The 18751-nt window shown below is 42.8% G+C and overlaps 1 protein-coding gene across 1 annotated transcript in view; it reads right to left on the minus strand.

The window, feature by feature from the left end:
- Blm (BLM RecQ like helicase) overlaps window positions 1-18751 on the minus strand; it is an 80398-nt gene that overhangs the window by 7484 nt on the left and 54163 nt on the right. Inside the window, exons 15-19 of the mRNA XM_021167779.1 lie at window positions 13647-13842; window positions 8869-9059; window positions 6126-6264; window positions 4129-4328; window positions 3184-3376 (exon numbers count right to left, since the gene is read on the minus strand). Coding sequence (XP_021023438.1) covers window positions 3184-3376; window positions 4129-4328; window positions 6126-6264; window positions 8869-9059; window positions 13647-13842 — 919 coding nt within the window. The remainder of the gene's footprint in view (window positions 1-3183; window positions 3377-4128; window positions 4329-6125; window positions 6265-8868; window positions 9060-13646; window positions 13843-18751) is intronic.

Raw genomic sequence — 18751 nt, forward strand, 5'->3', positions numbered from 1 at the left:
CTGTGTTTGCTAGGCCCCGGCATCGTCTCACAAGAGACTGCTATATTTGGGTCCTTTCAGCAAAATCTTGCTAGTGTATGCAATGGTGTCAGCGTTTNGAAGCTGATTATGGGATGGATCCCTGGATATGGCAGTCTATAGATGGTCCGTCCTTTCATCACAGCTCCAAACTTTGTCTCTGTAACTCCTTCCATGGGCGATTTGTTCCCAATTCTAAGAAGGGGCANAGTGTCCACACTTTGGTCTATGGGGAGTTTTCTAAAAGGTGAAGCTAGACTGGAAATGCAGCACACAGGCCAGGAGGCAGGACCCACTGTCCAGTTTCAGCAACAAAGGCACAGATGTCAACGTAGAGGGTGGGAGCCAGCCAAGTGCCTGTGGAAAGCTAGGGTGGGCCCTGTGCTAAGTGTTCAGGCTTCCAGCACACTGTCCCCACTGCCAAGGCTTGTCTAGCTGCAGGACGAATGTCCCCATATTTGTAACCAACACTGACATTCTATGTCTAGCTCTGCAGACACGCACACTCCATCTCAAGAGACACACTGAATCTGCCCCTGCACTGGCTGAGTCCTCATCTGGTCAGTCCCATGCAGGTGAAGCAGGGATAGTACACCATTTTATGGCTCAAAGGTCACGCTGGCTGCTGTTTGGGAAAGAGTAGAAAGGGGTGCTTATTGGCTCTGAAGGAGGAAGAATGGAGCAAGCTGGATGCAGTGGTAGAAACTAAGGCTTGGGTTTGTTCTGAGCCAAGAGTGCTGGCTTTAGAGTAAAAGGGTGCTAATCCCATATCTCTGCCTTGAGCAGAGGGTAGAGTTCAGATCCTTTCCAGTCACTCTTATGCTTAAAGGAAAGTGACAGACTGTGGGATAGAGCAGGTTCATCAAGAGGGATAGTATAGTGGGAGACAAAATGGAAGAAGAAAGCAGATGCAGACCCTATGACCCCCTTGACAAAATCCGTATTGTATCTAGTGAGCTGTTCTAGCTTTAGTGGCCTGGAAAACATAAAATTAAAAGCACAACACGCTCACATAGGACATTAAGGAGACCAGTTAGGAAACTACATTAATTGACAAAAACCCACCATTTTTTATGGATTCTAACTCACATACTGTTTTAACTTCTTTCTTTTGTCTTTTTTGAGACAAGGTTTCTCTGTATAACAGAGCCCTGGCTGTCCTGGAACTCAGAGATGCACCTGCCTCTGCCTCCCATGCTGGGATTAAAGGACTGCACCACCACACCCAGCTTCCCCCTGTTTTAAAAGACTGCCGGGCGGTAGTGGCGCACACCTTTAAACCCAGCACTTGGGAGGCAGAGGCAGGCGGATTTCTGAGTTCAAGGCCAGCCTGGTCTACAGAGTGATTTCCAGGACAGCCAGGGATACACAGAGAAACCCTGTCTTGAAAAACAAAACAAAACAAAAAAAACCAAAAAACCCCCCTGCACTTTGGAAAGCAAGCAGTATCTTATGAATCCTGCTGGACGTACTGCAGCTGTCCTGCACACACTGCTCCCAGAGCATGGGAGGCCTTAAGTACAGCTATTAATAATTAGTGCTGCTGCAGGTCACATTACAGAGTGGAATGTCTTCAGAAAGACGACTGGGCCCGAGGAGATGGCTGAGTCAGTACAGCGCTGCAAAGGGACAGGCATCAGAGCCTGGTTGCTAGCACTCGTGTAAAAGCTGTGCCTAAATCCCAGTGCCTCGGGTGTAAAGACAGGAGACCCTGGGGCTCACTGGACGTTAGCCTAGCAAGCTGTCTAGCCCCGGCCCTAGTGAACGACCCCTGCTGAAAAAAGAACTAGATGGTGTTTGAAGAACAACATATTACTCAGTCTCCTGGTTTCTACACACACACACACACACACACACACACACACACACACACACACACACACCACTCCCCCCCCAAACACACACAAGACATATTAACACAAAAATGTAAAAGTAGACAGGTGGTGAGACCAAGTAATAGGTAATAAATTTGGCATTAATAAAGTATTGTCTTTAAGAAATGACCTATTTCATAGTTTTCTTGCAAGTGACAGATATTTTGATGACCTAAAAAAGATGTTTAGGTTCGATTAAACAGTATCCCATTTTTGTCCCTGAGATGTGCAGTATTCTGGTGTCATGGAGAAGGCACTGGTATTGAACAGAATGGTCAGGGCTGAAGCTTAGCTGTGCTCAGTCGGTGCTCAGCACAGGTGCGGCCCAGGGTTAAATCCCTAGTAAAAGTACCATACAACAAAGCCAAACCCTAACCAATCCCAGGCCGGGACTGCTGGGATGATGCAGGGAAAGCAAGGCCTGAACAGAAGGAGACTGCGTGGCCAGGGTGCAGGGAGAGTAGATGGCTATGTGTGTTCATGAAGGCGCAGCAGCAGGAGACACAGGCAATTACGGCAACTTACTTTCCAGAGATCTTACCACTGACATTCTAGGTTAAGTTATCTCAGTCCATGCAAATAACTCAGATCAGCAAATAGTTCTTAACTAAAGACACAGCAGTGTTATAGATCCAGAGTCAAAGAAGCCTGAAACAGTTCCTTTCCTGTTTAGCTTCTCACTGCAAAGCACTTGCACGGAAATAGCTGAGCATCAGGACGGAAGGCAGACCGCACAAATACTTGACATCTGGCTTTATAGAAGGCAATTATTCACATTCTAGCATTCAGCTTTACAGAAAGGCATGAAATTAAAATTATAGCATATATCTGAACCGTATATATTTTTACCTCAAGAAAGAGCTTAAATGGTGTCTCTGGGTTGAAAACCCAGAGATTAAACCAAAATTTAAAATAGACCAAGACTTACAAAGTCCCTTAGCTCATGCTTCTAAGCCCAACACTCAGGCAGCTTGAGGCTCGAGGATTAGTTTGAGCCATCCTGAACTAAATAATATGCCCCTGTCTCATCATGTCATGGTGGCACATGCCTTTAGTCCCAACGCTTGGGAGGTAGAGGCAAAGGAAGGCAGACCTCTGTGAGTTCAAGGTCAGCCTGTTCTACATAGTGAGATACAGAACAGGAAGGGTGACATAGAGAAACCATGTCTCAACAACAACAAATTAATTAAAAGATCTTGTCTGAGAAACAATAAAGACAAAACACAGATCCTTTAGTAAGATGAACTGGCCAGTAACCTGGGTCAGAAGAGCAAGGCCCACAGGTACCTACCTGCAAGCTTTTTGAGTGTGGCTGTATTAAAAATATTGAAGTAATGGACACCAAAGACTTTCCCCAGCAATTTGCAGACCTCTGTAAGTTCTCCAAGACATTTCTTAACTACCTCTTCTCTCTGGGATACTTTGGCCACTAAAGCTTTTTGTTTTTTAACACTGCTGGAATTTTCCGTTTCCATGAAGTCCACCTTGGTGATAAAGAAAACAGTCAGCAGCGTGAGCAGAGGCACACTTGTACCCAAGGAAGGCTTTTCCCGTTTGTTTGTTTTTAATTTACTTTAAAAAATCCTATTTATTAATACTTTGTGTGTGTACATGAGCGTGCCTGTATGTGTGTCACGGTGTAGAGGTCAGAGAACAGCTTTGCGGAGTCAGTTCTTTCCTTCTCCCTGGGTTCTGGGGACAGAATGCTGGTTGCCAGGCTTGAACGGCAGTACCTTTACCCGTGGAGCAACATTGCCTGCCCTTGCATTTCTTCCCCAGAACAAGGCTGTGCATTCCCTCTTTTTATTTCCAGGGCCGGCACATGAGACCACCTCTTGATAAATGCTTACTTATTTATTCGTTTCTCTCTTTGTGTGCACTTTATATATACACATGGCATGGTGTATCTGTAAAGAACAACTCATAGGTGTCTGTTCTCTCCTTTTTCAATGTAGGTCCCAGAGCTTTAACTCAGATCTGAAGCTTAGTACCAAGTACCCATCCCCACTTGCCAGCCCATACATGCTTTTTCAGAGAATATGGGAAGATTTAGTAGCTTGAATATCTATTAAATTCATTTTGACAAATAGCATATTAATCGGATCAGCTTCAAGATCTCTTTCTAATTAAAATCCTAATATGCTCCAGAGGGAATGTGACTTTGGAAGGATAACAAACTCTGTTATGATATATTACGATACTGTGCGACAGTAAGACGCACGTTTAAAGACCTTACCTTCAAGTGGCCACTCAGCACACTGTGGGCTTTTGTTCCTAGCATCACATAGGCAATTGGTTGGTCATTGGCATTGATATATAAGTCTTCATCCAGGATTTTGTCTAGAATTAGCTTTTTAAAAAGTCTTTCGGCATTATGCCGTGAATATGCAGTCCCCTTCCCAAATATTCCAGACTTCACTTTTGCACTCTTGCTCCCTAATAAGGGTCAAAAGGTTAGATGAGTAATAGAGGCGCAGCGTCATTCAGACAGGAGGCTAAGAAGCCATTCAAGGACATCTGTGGACAAGCAAGAGATCATCTGTTCCACAGGAAACCCCACGGCCCACACAGACCCTACCCTCACTTCTGAGTTACGAGCATATCTGAGGAGAGCTCCAAGGCTCTGTGGTCGCATGTCTTCTTCTCTTAGTGCTGGGGTAGAAGCCCACACCGTGTGCACTGGGCTTGAACTCCACCCCAGTCCCCAACTGCTTCTACTTTTCCTTGTTCTACCACACATGTTAACCAAAAACTAAGCAAAATTAAATTGTTATTTCAAACTGTTGCATTCACAGCTTATAAAATTATACTAGAAAAACTAGCAAAAAAATAAAGAATTCACATAACTGCTGAAAGCTTTATACTATTTTCTGGGGCAGCCCAGGATGCCGTGAAAGTTACTTTAACTCCTGATCGTCCCTTTCCACCTTCCAAGTGCTGAGAGTTACAGGCGTGTGCCACCATACCCAGCTCACAGAAGTTTTAAAAATTATTTTTTACTAATTTATTCATTGGATACACACATGTGCCACAGCATTCGTTGTGGAGGTATGAGGACAACCTTGCAGTAGTTGGTTCTCTCTTTCAACCACACGGGACCCAGGGACTGAACTCAGGCTGTCAGGCTGGGCAGCAGGCATCGTTACTTGCTGAACTGTCTTGCTGGCCCTCAGAGAACTTTTGAAATTTTTTCCAGTGCTGAGGCTAAATCAAGGATTTCACACACAAGACCTCTACCACTGAGCCTTCTAAATACCATCTCTGGTTCTAGTTACTTAAGTATCTATAAAGCACATATTTAAGTCTGTATGTTCAATTACACTGATAAAGAATATACAAATTCCACAAGCAAAACAGCATCTCACCAAATCTCAAAGGACATGGAGGTAGAAGTCTTGCCCCTTTCTCTGCAATTTCAAGCATTTGTTACCCACATCTGGCTTTGTGTGTGTGGTGTATGCATGCATGAGTGTATGTAGATGTATAGGAGAGGTTAGGTCTCTGTCTGAAGCTCTCCACTTTGACTAGACTGGCTAGGGGGCAAGCTCCTGGGATCTGCCCATCACTAGGGTTATAGGCAGATTTTACATGGGTGCTGGGATCCAGACCCTAGGTCCTCATGCTTACTGTAGCAGCAAGCACTTTATCCACTGAGCCACCCCCAGCCCATGTCTGAACTTCTCCTCTTCCTCCACTTCTTTTCCTCCTCCTTCCTTCCTTAAGTTCTTTGGGTTTCTCTGTGTAGCCCTGGCTGACCTGGAACTTGCTCTGTAGACCAAGCTGGCCTTGAACTTAGAGATCTGCCTGCCTCTGCCTCCTGAGTGCTGGAATTAAAGCCATGTGCTAGCAGGCTGTCTGGATTTCTTTATGTAGGTTCTGGGATCAGACTCAGGCCTTTCACTGTCTTGCCAGTCCTATCATCATCATTATTTGTTAATGTGAAAACTTACCTTAGTGACTTTAAATGCACTAATAATCACTTCCTTAGATGATTACTTTTTAAAAATTTTTTTATTTATTTGTTATGTATGTGAATACACTGTAGCTGTCAGACATACAAGAAGAGGGCATCAGATCCTATTACAGATTGTTGTGAGCCACCATGTGGTTGCTGGGATTTGAACTCAGGACCTCTGGAAGAGCAGTCAGTGCTCTTAACCCCTGAGCCATCTCTCTAGCCCTGTATGTTTAATTTGAAGTGATATAATTCAAACAACACAGTAAATAACTTACCCAAGAAAATGTCAACCAGCATGTTCAGAGTAAATCTTCCAGCAGGTCCTATATTTCTTGTTCCTGGTGATGAACTGTGTTCTTGAACAAATCTTATAATATTTTTCACATCATCAGTCACATCTTTCGTTTTATAATCCTATGAATAAAAAAAAAATACTTTCTGCTATAGCTAAGATAACTAGACCCAGGTCACTAGAGCTTAATAGTATGGTAAAACTTAGAATTTGTTTCCACACTAAAAAAAACTAAGGCAGTTTCAAATGTTTGTTATTTTTTCTTCTCTCTCTCTCTCCCTCTCCTTCCTTCCTTCCTTCCTTCCTTCCTTCCTTCCTTCCTTCTTCCTGAGACAGGATCTCTCTGTGTAATAATCCTAGTTTTATCTTGGAACTTAATATGCAGAGCAGTCTGGCCTGGAACTCACAGAGATCTACTTGCCTGTGCCTCTTGAGTGGTAAATGCTCACACTCTTACATTCTAGACTAGAATACAATTAGGCCTCTACATTGGCCATATTTCTGTTGCTTCAGACATGTATCTTGTCTTTCAACGACCTACCAGCTCTGTACATAGAAAAACCTAAGTTCCTCATCCTTCACAGCTCCTGGAGCAGTGCTCTGTCCCTTGTGAGATGAGTCTTTAGGAAGAAAGGCACTGCCATCTGTGCAGGTCACAGATTCTCTCCTCAGTCCTTAGTGCTACTGTAATTTCCCTGCTGTGTAGGCCAGGCTAGTTTTATCTCACAGATCTATCTTCTGGGTACTGGGTTAACTACATGGGCTGCCACCATGACAATCTCTTCTTTCCTAAACTTTTCCTTTTCGTTCCTCTTTGCATTTCCTCAGTGTCTGTCCTCCTTACTAGATGATTCTTCAGCCTTCATCTACCCTAATTCTCCATATTGCATATACCCTAAACTCCTACAACAGAACCTGCAACAGGGCAGCTGCGTGGCAAATAAGTGAACGGATAGCAGTATTTCTAGGGTGAGCAGGTGTAATGGCAATGGATGTATAGATTCCACAGAGTAAACCACTCTCTGCTCTGCCTAGCTCTATATATTTCTGTAACACTTCATAGTATGCTGTATTACATGCCTGCCTCCCTTCACTGGGTATTCCTAGCACACTAAAGTTAGGTTAAATAACATAGCAAGTGTGCAAAAGTCTATAAACAGTGAGGCACCATACATATTAAGACTTGAAACTGTAAGCCAGGTGTAAATGGCTCAGTGCCTGTAACATCAATACTTGGGAGTCTGAAGCAGAAGGATCCCTGCGGATTGGAGGCCTGCCTGTGCTACACTCTGATTTCTAGGACAGACTGGGCTACTATTTTAGGTTGATTTCTGTTGCTGTGATAAAACATTCTGACCAAAGGCAACTTAGGGGGAAACAGGATTTATTCCAGTTTACAGGTATTTCTATCACTGAGGGAAGTCAGGGCAAGAACTGCAAGCAGAAACAATGGAGGAACACAGCTTGCTGGCTTATGTGTAGCTAGCTTTCTTCCTTTCTCTCTTTCTTCCTCTCTTCCTTCCTTCCTTTCTCTTTTCTTTCTTTTTAAATGTTTATTATTTTTATTATGTATGTATTGCTGTTTTGCCTGCATGTGTATTTGTGTGAAGGCGTTAGAAGTCTTGGAGCTGCAACTACAGACAGATGTGAGCTGCCATGTGGGTGCTGGGAATCAAACCCAGGTCCTCTGAAGAGCAGCCAGTGCTCTGAACTGCTGAGCCTTATCTTCCGGACCTTAGCCAGCTTTTATAGACCAGGATCATCTGCCCAGGCAATGATGATCCACAGTAGGCTGGGCCCTCCTACATACATTGATAATAAAAAAAAAACCCCTACAGACATGGGACATGATAACAGGCTAATCTAATCTGGGCAATCAATCCCTCAACTGACTCTCTTCTCAGACGACTATAGGCTGTGCCAAGTTGACAGTGAAGCTAAGTAGGCCAGCTATAAAGATCTGGTCTTTTAAAAAATGAAATAAAGAGGTGGGGCGTGAGTATATAGTTCACTTGCCTAGTATAGCTTGAGGATTTAGGATCAATCCAGTACTGGGGAGACTGTGTATGTGAGAGAGAAATTGCCATAATTTAAGCACCTAGTGAATGAGTTTAACAGTCTCCAAGGTTATTTTAGGCCTGACAATATTAACCTTATCCAGACACCATGTTGTTGTTATTTGAAGACATGATCTCACTTTGTGGTCCCGGGTTGGCCTTACATTCTCTATCCTCCTGTCTCAGTCTCTGGACTGCTGGCATGACATCATCATGGTGTTCTCACTGCTTTTACAGTTAAACAAGTGATTTTCAAAAAGACTACTACTATTACTACTGTTCTGAGACTGAGATCTCTAAATATAGATTATAGTTAAGTTTCAAATACCATGCTTGCCCATGTTGGATTTTTACTTTTTTATTTTTTGTTACTTTTTGAATTAAGTTTTCATGTAGTCCAGGTTGGTCTGAAACACACCATATAGTAAAAGACCATCTTGAATTTATGACCTTCCTGCTTCTGCCTCCTAAGCACTGGGTTACAAACATGTTCCACTATGCCTGGCCTACCTTTATTTATTATTTTACTATTTTTTGAGATTGGGTTTCATAATGTAGCCTTGGCTGTCCTGGAACTCACTGTGTAGACCAGGCTGGCCTCAGAGATCCGCCTGCCTCTGCCTCCCAAGTGCTGGGATTAAAGGCATGCGCCACCACTTAAGTAATTACCTTTGTTTTACAGCAATTGTCACAAGAAACATCTGGGTATTTCTTACAAAAATCAGGGTTGAATCCTTTTTCACCAAAGTAAGCTAAAAGCTGTATTCTTCTGCATTCTGTTATGTTTTCACAGTAATGTACCATGCTATATAGATTATTGACGTGAGTTTCCTTCGTATGATAGTTTCCATCTTTTTCCACTAAAAAAGATGAAGAGCAGAACAAAATTAAATTTTATAGTAGAAAACCAAAAGAATATGAAAACAGTACTTAAAGTAAATTCATAAATAAGAACATTGCTGTTAACAATGCAGTGCCAATGACATCTTTATGCTGCAAGTTACTAGATGTTCAGGTTCGCCTCTCATGGGTTTAATTTTATAGGAATGTTGTACTTGTACCTCCTCTTCATCTTCTTTTTCTTCCAGGTAAAGTCTCACAAGATGGCCTTGAAATTGTGAAATCCTCCTGCCCCAGGCTCCAAAATATTGGGATTTTCATAAGCTATTTCACCCTAAAATGTTTATTTTTTTCAAATTGAAAATTTCTTTACGTTTTTATTACCCCCAATGATGGAGTTAATTCTCTCTCTCTAAGCAGACGTGCTGAGCTGGATATCTAGAGGAAGCAGGCAGAACCCATAGTTGAAGTCCTAGTGCACTAGGACTTCTGAAACTGTGGTCAAGAATCCAGGGGACTTCTAGGGAACTCAAGAGACAGGGTGTCCTAGATTTAAGGGAAATAGCAATGCCCTCATCGGTTGCACATTGTCCAAACTGGTCATTTGAGGTAGTTCATGATTTTAAATATAATATATTTGTGGTGGAGTCACAGGCTTGTGAAGTTGGAACTTTAAAGTTGCTGTGGTGCAGTTCAGTAAAGCAAATATGACAAGGCTGGTGGTACACGTCTGCAATCCCAGCCCAGTCACGAGGCAAGAGGATCATTAGTCTGAAAAAAGCTTGGGTAACATAGCGAGAACCCTGTCTCCAAACAAACAAACAAACAAACAAACAAACAAACAAACAGGACTGGCCAGGCATGGTGGCACATACCTTTAATTCCAGCACTGAGGCAGCAGAGGCAGGTATATTTCTGAAAGTTTAAGGCCAGCCTGGTCTACACAGTGCGTTCTAGGCCAGCCAGGGCTTCATAATTGAGAGCTAGTCTCAAACAACTACCACAACCACCCAACAAAAAGCCCCAATGCCTGGGGATGTCGTTCAGTGGTACAAAGCTTGCCTAGCATGTACATGCAAGGCCCTGGGTTTGATCCCTACCATCCCCCACACGTGCTTACACAAAACAGAAGCTAGGAGTGCACGTAAGCTATTTGAGTCCGAAGTTTAAGAACAAGAAATGAGGCTGGTGAGGCACTGAGCAGGGTAGGTGCTTTCTGTTACACCCGATGACCTGGGTTTAATTCCTGGAACCTACACGGTAAAAGGAGAGAACCAACTCACATAAGTTGTTCTCTGACCACTGCACATGCACAGTGGCATGCACCTGTGCATGCACACACAGGAAATAAATTAAAATGCAATAAAAACCACTGGTGTATACTTTCCATTAATAGGCAATCGTTATTATTAAAGAATCAAATTACTATTTTCCTTCCATTTTCTGAGTATTATTTTTTCAAATGGTTGCTAGGTTATCATGACTTGAATACTTATACTATTTTTTTTTTTTTTTTTTTGAGACCGGGCTGTATAGCCCGGGCTGTCCTGGAACTCACTTTGTAGACCAGGCTGGCCTCGAACTCAGAAATCCGCCTGCCTCTGCCTCCCGAGTGCTGGGATTAAAGGCGNTTTGTAGACCAGGCTGGCCTCGAACTCAGAAATCCGCCTGCCTCTGCCTCCCGAGTGCTGGGATTAAAGGCGTGCGCCACCACGCCCGGCTACTAGTGTTTTTTTTAAGGGTTATGAAAGATCATATTTTTGACAAACCTGTTTTGAGTTGAAAATATACATGGGACATGCACTTAATGTCCCTAAAGATGCTGGGTAACATAGCAGGTGTAAACTGCTGGTCACTGACCCTAGCGGTTGTACGGCTGACTGCAAGCGGAGGCTGCCAGCACCCCACATCACAAGATAAAACCAAACTGTATTTCACTAGCTCATAAAAGTGTGGGGGTGGAGAGATAGCTCAGTGGTTAAAAGCACTTCCTGTTCATGTAGAGGATATAGGTTTGGTTCTCAGGGCCCACATGGCAGACCATATTCAGCCATCAAGGAATCTGATGCCCTCTTCTAGTTTTCACAGGCACCATGCACACATGTGGTTCACATATACATTCAGGCATTTACATATACATATAAAATAAATTTTAGATGGGGTTGAAGAGATGGCTCAGCGGTTAAGACCACTAGCTGCTCTTCCAGAGGCTATGAGTTCAATTCCCAGCAACCACATGGTGGCTCACAACCATCTGTAATGGTATCTGACGCTCTCTTCTGGTGTGTCTGAGGTGAGCAACAGCGTACTCACATTAAATAAATAAACAAATAAATAAATGTTAAAAAATTTTAAAATTTAAAGTATGGCTTAATTGAACAAATCAAGCTATCATAAAGCTGAAATCGGTCAAGCCACCATACATGGAAGGCTGCTTGTCCAGGTTCTGTTTAAGAACACAAATCAGCTATCCACATATGAACAACTCATTGCTTTGTGCTGAGTATCCTTGGTGCAGTCAAGATCACACTCAGGCTTTGCAGTTAGATGAACTTGGAGATTAGGGACCTGTGCCTCACTACTTCTCCATCTCATCCTCTCCTCGGCAATAAGGTAAGCAATTGTCTCATCGTTTAGAGCTGTGGTAAAGATAAAATGAGCTGACAGGTAGTAAAGCATTTAAGACAGCAAGAGGTGGCTTGGTGGTTCACTGCTGCAGTCCCAGCTCTTAAAAGACTGAGACAGGGGATCACAAATTCAAGGCCAACCTGGGCTATACCAAGTGAGACTGTATCTCAAAAGAAAACCAACTAAACCAACAAAAAGCCCAACAAACAACAATAAGAAACTAACACCCTTGTTTTAAAAAACAAAAACAAAACAACCAACCCAACTGAAAAAACTGCCCTAACATGGGAAGTGTGGATGAACCACACTGCACCAATGATGCCAGTGCATCAGGCCGTTCCTCCCATAAATGGTCCCTCAAGTTCCCTGGGGCAAGTTACAAAATCTATTTGTAGCTCACTTTTTCACAGGAGTTACTGTGGCTAGTGCCATTTCCCATGCTCAGTACCTGTGCCAGCATAAAGGATACCAGAGTCTCAAAAACATAGGATTACAAAACATATTTAAGAAGGGAGCACACACACCATTGCATACACTAGCAAGAGTTTGCTGAAAGGACCCTGATATAGCTGTCTCTTTTGAGACTAGGCCGGGCCTAGCAAACACATAAGTGGATGCTCACCGTCAGCTATTGGATGGATCACAGGGCCCCCAATGGAGGAGCTAGAGAAAGTACCCAAGGAGCTAAAGAGATCTGCAACCCTGTAGGTGCAACAACATTATGAACTAACCACTGAATACAAGGTGCTGCCCCGGAGCTCTTGACTCTAGCTGCATATGTATCAAAAGATGGTCTAGTCGGCCATCACTGGAAAGAGAGGCCCATTGGATATGCAAACTTTATATGCCCCAGTACAGGGGAACGCCAGGGCCAAAAAGTAGGAATGGGTGGGTAGGGGAGTGGGGGGGAGGGTATGGGGGACTTTTGGGATAGCATTGGAAATGTAATTGAGGAAAATACGTAATAAAAAAAAATATTTAAAAAAAAAAAAAAAAGAAGGGAGCACACACATGATGAAATCAGCCTCCTAAGCCAGCTGACATGGAGGTGACATATGTAAGTGTACCCACACTGAAAGGCATCTGTACAAGGCTGTGATGACACACGGCGATGACCGTGAAGTCAGTAAAAAGCTTATGATTCTATAACACAATTACATTTACATTTTACTTGTGTGTACAAATACACACCAATATATGCATGTATTTACATATGCTAGCTCATATATGTGTGAAGGACAGAAAACATCTCTTGGGGGTACTGAGTTCAGGTTATCAGGCTTGGTGACAAGCATCTAACTAACCACTGAGACATCTCACAGACCACCCATTTACATTATAAGACACTTGCACTTGGGAAAGGCGAACACTGAATACAAGGTGCTGCCTGCCTCTAATGGAAAAGGGTAAAGTAGAAAAGGGACACACAGGGGAATTTGGCTCCATTGCCCCTCCTGTCCTTCTTCCTTTCCTCCTCCAAGACTGGGTCTCACTATCCTCTCATTTTTTCTGAGACAGGGTTTCATTTTGTTGCCCAGACCAGCCTCAATCAGTTCAATTCCTAGGTTCAAGCAACTCTCCAAGGTCAGCGAGCGAGACCCAGTCATACACCTCTATTCCTGGCCCTCCACTAACCTGGAGGGCTCTTATGGTTCTTCAAGAGACTTCATGATTTTCCTGGAAGGGGTGTTATATGTAAGAGTGCGTAAGACTGGGTCTGGAAGGGTATAGAGGAACCCATGATCTGGAGGGTTAGCTTGCCTAGTCTGGAACACACTGCTTTGTGCATGTCAGTATCACATGACTTCACTAAACAAGAATGTATATCTTTATAATAAACTAACATAAACTTTACAATATATATTAAATGCCTTCATTTTTTTATGACTAATGAGAATAGGACCCAAGTACTACAACAGCAGGGGCAGAGTGTACTCATGAGATGGACCTTGACAGACAGAATGTGGTACGTGGCTTACTCATTATAAGTCTCTTCAGTCTGGTCACATCATGATATGTATAGAAAAGCACGCAGTGAGATATTTCCCCATCTCTTCCAGCTCGGCCGGATTCTTGATAATAACCCTCCATAGACTTAGGAAGAGATGCATGAATCACAAATCGCACGTCAGGTTTGTCAATTCCCATTCCAAACGCAATTGTCGCACAGATAACCTGATATGAAAATAGAAGCCTATTAGACTCACAATGCACTAACAATTTAAAAGAACTGTGCACAACAGTATTTAGCATGACCAAGGGGAGATTTTCATATTGGTAACTTATGATTCTATTCAGATCCAAGAAGGTAGAGGATCCTGCTCAGGGTGGCAGGATCTTTCTGTGGACTTGGTATCACCATCAGAAGGATTCTGAATCAACTGCAAGCAGACATTTCTGTGCTGATTGTTCCTGATAGGCATGTGTGGTGGGGGTTGTTTACATAGCCATGGCATTCATGTTAAGGTGCGTAAGCAACAGCCTGGGCTCCAGGGTGGTCTCTAGCCCTAAGAGGTAATTGCTGCTAGTTCTTCCCAGGCTCAGAAACAACGATATTCTTATCTGCTCTAGTGTTTACCATCAACCTTCAAGATGTAACCGAGTGATCGTATGCTAACTCATGTTATTCAACCGCTGATTTCAAAGTAAAAGCTTATGCAATTTTAACTGTAGATAAAAGCCTGAGTTGCTTATACAGAAAGAAAACAAAATGACAAAAACCATAAGAACAAAACAGAACAGACAGAAAGGTCAAGGACTGTCCTTAGTCCATACGGATTAGAATTATTCGGTGGGAGCTAGGTGACAGTCAATCTTTAGGAGCTTGACAAATTTGTTTCAAGAGTGTCTATTTTAGGGCCTGAAGAGATGGAGCAGTTGTTAAGAGGGTAAACTGCTCTTGTGAGAACCCAAGCAAAGTTTCCAGAACCAAGGTGAACAGCTCACAATTGCCTATACACTCCAGGTGACGCAATGACCTCTTCCTGCTTCTGTGGGTACCCGCATACACATATGTAAGATTAAAAACAAAACGAGCTGGGCTTTGTAAGCAGCTCTACAACCGCCTGTAACTCTAGTCCTGGGAGAAAATCCAACATGTATTCTGGACTGAGGGCACCTGCATTCACATGCAGATCTCCCCCATCCCCGTATACACAATAAAAAAATAAGAGTATTTCAGGTGAAAATCTAGGACTTAATTTGATTAAGCCCAAAATACTGTATATCCAGGCAAAATTACATTATACAAATAAAGTTGACTTTTTAGCACTTAAAAAATAACTTGCTATTGCAAAAATAGCATTACAAAAGTGACAGAAATATCTAGTGGTCACATTAAGGCTAATGACTAAATTTTGCCACTAGGAGTAAGAGAGACCCAGGGTCAGCAGATCAGCATACCATTAGCACAGGAGGCACTGACTGGCTTGTACTCAAGGTTACTCACACATCTAAACCTATGGCTCTTTGATTAAAAAGAGATGTCCCTGTCTCAAAAAAAAAAAAAAAAAAAAAAAAAAAAAAGAGAGAGAGAGAGAGATGTCCGTGGCTGCAGAGACAGCTTGGCAGTTAAGAACACAGGCTGCTCTCCCAGAGGACATAGGTTCAGTTCCAGCACCCACATGACAGCTTACAACTGTCTGTAACTCCTGTTCCAAGCAATCTGACATCCTCACATAGTTATATATACAGTCAAAGCACCAATGTATTAAATTGAAAAAAAAAAGGGGGGGGGGAGTATTCCATGTAAAAGAAAGTGCACTGCAGCCCCTAATGATAGAGAGCTGGCGAAGGCTGTAGAAAAGAGAGATGCTGGCCCACAGTAGCTCTAGAGTCACACAGGCAAGCTCAACCCCAGTGTTACTTAAGTAAGTGCATGGCTGTGAGGCACATAGCATAGGCTATCCCAATCATTTCTGAAAGTTCTTCCTTTTGTTTATACTTATCACAGGCTCTCATATGGCTCAGTTTGGCTTCAAACTCATGAGTGTCTGGCCTCAGCTTCCCAAGTGAGGGGACCACAGGCACAAGCTACCATGCTCACTTATCAACACTTAGATAACTGGAGGAAAATGGCTTTCGTGAATTCTAACATCCTTATTTCTGTGTTGCTTTTAAACGGGAGGCTACACTCATTCTTTATTTACTTTAAATTGTTTTATTGAGACAGGGTCTCTATCTCTGTAGTCCTGGCTGTCCTAGAACTTGCTTTGCAGACCAGACGGCCTTTAAACTCACAGAAGAGCAGAGATTAAAAGATGTGCCCACTACACCTGGCTCATATATATATATATATACACACACACACACACACACACACACACACACATGCACATATATGTATATATATGCATATACATGTATATATGTGTATGTATATATATATCAAAAAAAGTCTTACATGGCCCATTTTGTATGCTGAAGATACAATCTGGGCTGCTGTTCACCGTCTATTAACCCATGTGCACATGCTTAGTTTCTGAGACATTATCAGCAATTCTTTTCTTCCTGGGTATTTTTTTTAAGCTTAGTTTTTCCATTGCTCAAGAGTGTATAAATAATAAAATATCAATCACAATCAGTACTTTCCACTTAACCTCTATTTAAAATAAAATGTATTGTGTGTATGCAGATGACATTGTATTGCGTATATTGTATGTATGTGATGCATGCCCATGAGTGCACATGTCTATGTCCCTGTGTGCTGTGTGCTATACAATTGTAGTGCCTGCACGTGAGTATGTAGGTCTGGGTGCCCGTGTTTGTGCATACAGAGACCAGAGAAGAACGATGGGGCTTTTTCTACTGCTCTTTGATTTCCTGGCTTTGAGACACTGTCTTTCGCTGATCAGGAAGCTAGCTAGGCTGGGTGGCCAGTGAACTCTGGGAATCTGCCTGTCTCTACTCCCAGTGCTGCTACGGGCATACACACCCATGCATGGCTGTTAATTTTCTCCCTCTCTCTGTGTGTACAGTCTTTCTTGTCAGTCTTTACCTTCTTTGCTGAGGCAGGGTCCCAGAATATATCCATAGAGTTAATCTGATTAGACCTCTTGTCCTGTGAGCCCAGGTCCACCTTCCAGCTCTATAATCAGAGGTGGATCATTTATAAGGTTCTAGAGATCTGAACTCCAGTCTTTATGCTTGAACAGTGAGTAGTTTAACCATGGAAACATCTTTCCAGGCCCTTGATTGGTCAGGTACTCACTACACATCAGGCTGGTCTGGAACTCATGGCATGTTTCCTGGCTTATAATCATATACCGCTAGACCTAGCTCTATATTGTACCTAGCTCTATTTTACCACATTTATTTAGTGTATATGTGTGTGTGTATGTACGTATATGTGCATGCACCACACACACTACATGTATGAGGTCCAAGTGTAACTTGTGGGCATTGATGCTGTCCTTCCACCATGTGGGTCCCTGGGTCCAGCTCAGGTGGTCACTTTAGGTAATAAGCTCTTTTACCCACTGAGCCATCTTTCCAGCCCTGTATATTTTATTTTGGTATAAGAATCTAAATTGAGTTTGGCAGTGGTGGTGCAGACCTTTAATCCCAGCACTTGGGAGGCAGAGGCAGGTGGATTTCTGGGTTTGAGGTCAGCCTGGTCTACAGAATGAGTTCTGGGACAGCCAGGGCTACACAGTGAGACCATCTCAAAAAACTAACAAAAACCAAACAAAATAAAATGTAAAATGATCCCCCCCCCTTCCCACTCGCTCTGGCCCATAGGATTTTTTTGTTTCTCATTAAGGATGGTTGTGAGCCACCATGTGGTTGCTGGGATTTGAACCTCTGGAAGAGCAATCAGTGCTCTTAACCGCTGAACCATCTCACCAGCCCATAAAATGATTTTTTAAATCAGGTAACCAATGCCATAATTGAATAACTTTTTACCTCTAAAAATTACAATGGTGGCACATGCCTTGAATCCCAGAACTTGAGAGGCCAAGAAGGCAGATCTCTTTTGAGTTCCAGACCAGGCTGGTCTACAAGGCAAGTTATAGAACAGTCAAGACTACATAGAAAGACCCTGTTTCAAAACAAACAAACAAACAAACAAACAAAAATTATGCATGTCGTATGCATGCGTTGCAAACGTGTGCCCACAGATGCTGGAACTCGGGTGTGAGATCTCTTCATGCTGCAGTCACAAGTGGCTGTGAGTACCTATGTGGGTGCTGGGAACCAAACTTGGGTCCTTTACAAGAGCAGTGTATGTTTTTAACCATTAAGCAACCCCTTCATCACCCCCACCCCCCGAGATTGGGTCTCATGTAGCCCAGGATAGCCTCAAACTCAGCATGTAGCTGAGGACGATCTTGGGTTGGGTTTCTGGTGCTCCTGCCTCTACCCCATGAGCATGGAGGTTATGGTCTTGCAGTGCCTTGTACAGTTTTATGTGGTGATGAGGACTGAACCCAGGGTCCTGTGCACAAGCTACATTTCAAACCCCATTTCTCATAAGTATCAAACTTTATCGTTTATTGTTTTTACATGTAACAAACTGCAACAGTATTCGTGCTATTATTTTTGTTATGTTTTTCAAAACCCTGGCTGTCCTTGAACTCAGAGATCTGCCTGCCTATGCCTCCCAAGTGCTGGGATTAGAGGTGCATGCCACCACCACCTCCATCCAGTCATGTTATTGATTTTATTGCCAAACTCATAACTTCACTTGAATATCCATCTAGAAAAATTGTATAAAAGTTCTTCAAAGAAAAATATTGGAATTTTGATTAAATATACAGATTGAAATCTGTCCTTACAGCCAGGCGTGGTGGTGCACCCCTTTAATCCCAGCACTCGGGAGGCAGAGGCAGAGGCAGGCGGATTTCTGAGTTCGAGGACAGCCTGGTCTACAAAGTGAGTTCCAGGACAGCCAGGGCTATACGGTGAAACCGTCTCGAAAATCCAAAAAAAAAAAAAAAAAAAAAAAAACCAAAAAAAGAAATCTGTCCTTACTTCAGTTAAGATAAACCTAAAGACTACTTTCTTATTTGATTTTTTTCCTTTTTTAAAAAAATATTTATTTATTATTATATCTTAAGTACACTGTAGCTGTCTTCAGATGCAC

The sequence above is a fragment of the Mus caroli genome, chromosome 7 (genome assembly GCF_900094665.2).
Source record: "Mus caroli chromosome 7, CAROLI_EIJ_v1.1, whole genome shotgun sequence".
In the NCBI taxonomy this organism is placed as follows: Eukaryota; Metazoa; Chordata; class Mammalia; order Rodentia; family Muridae; genus Mus; species Mus caroli.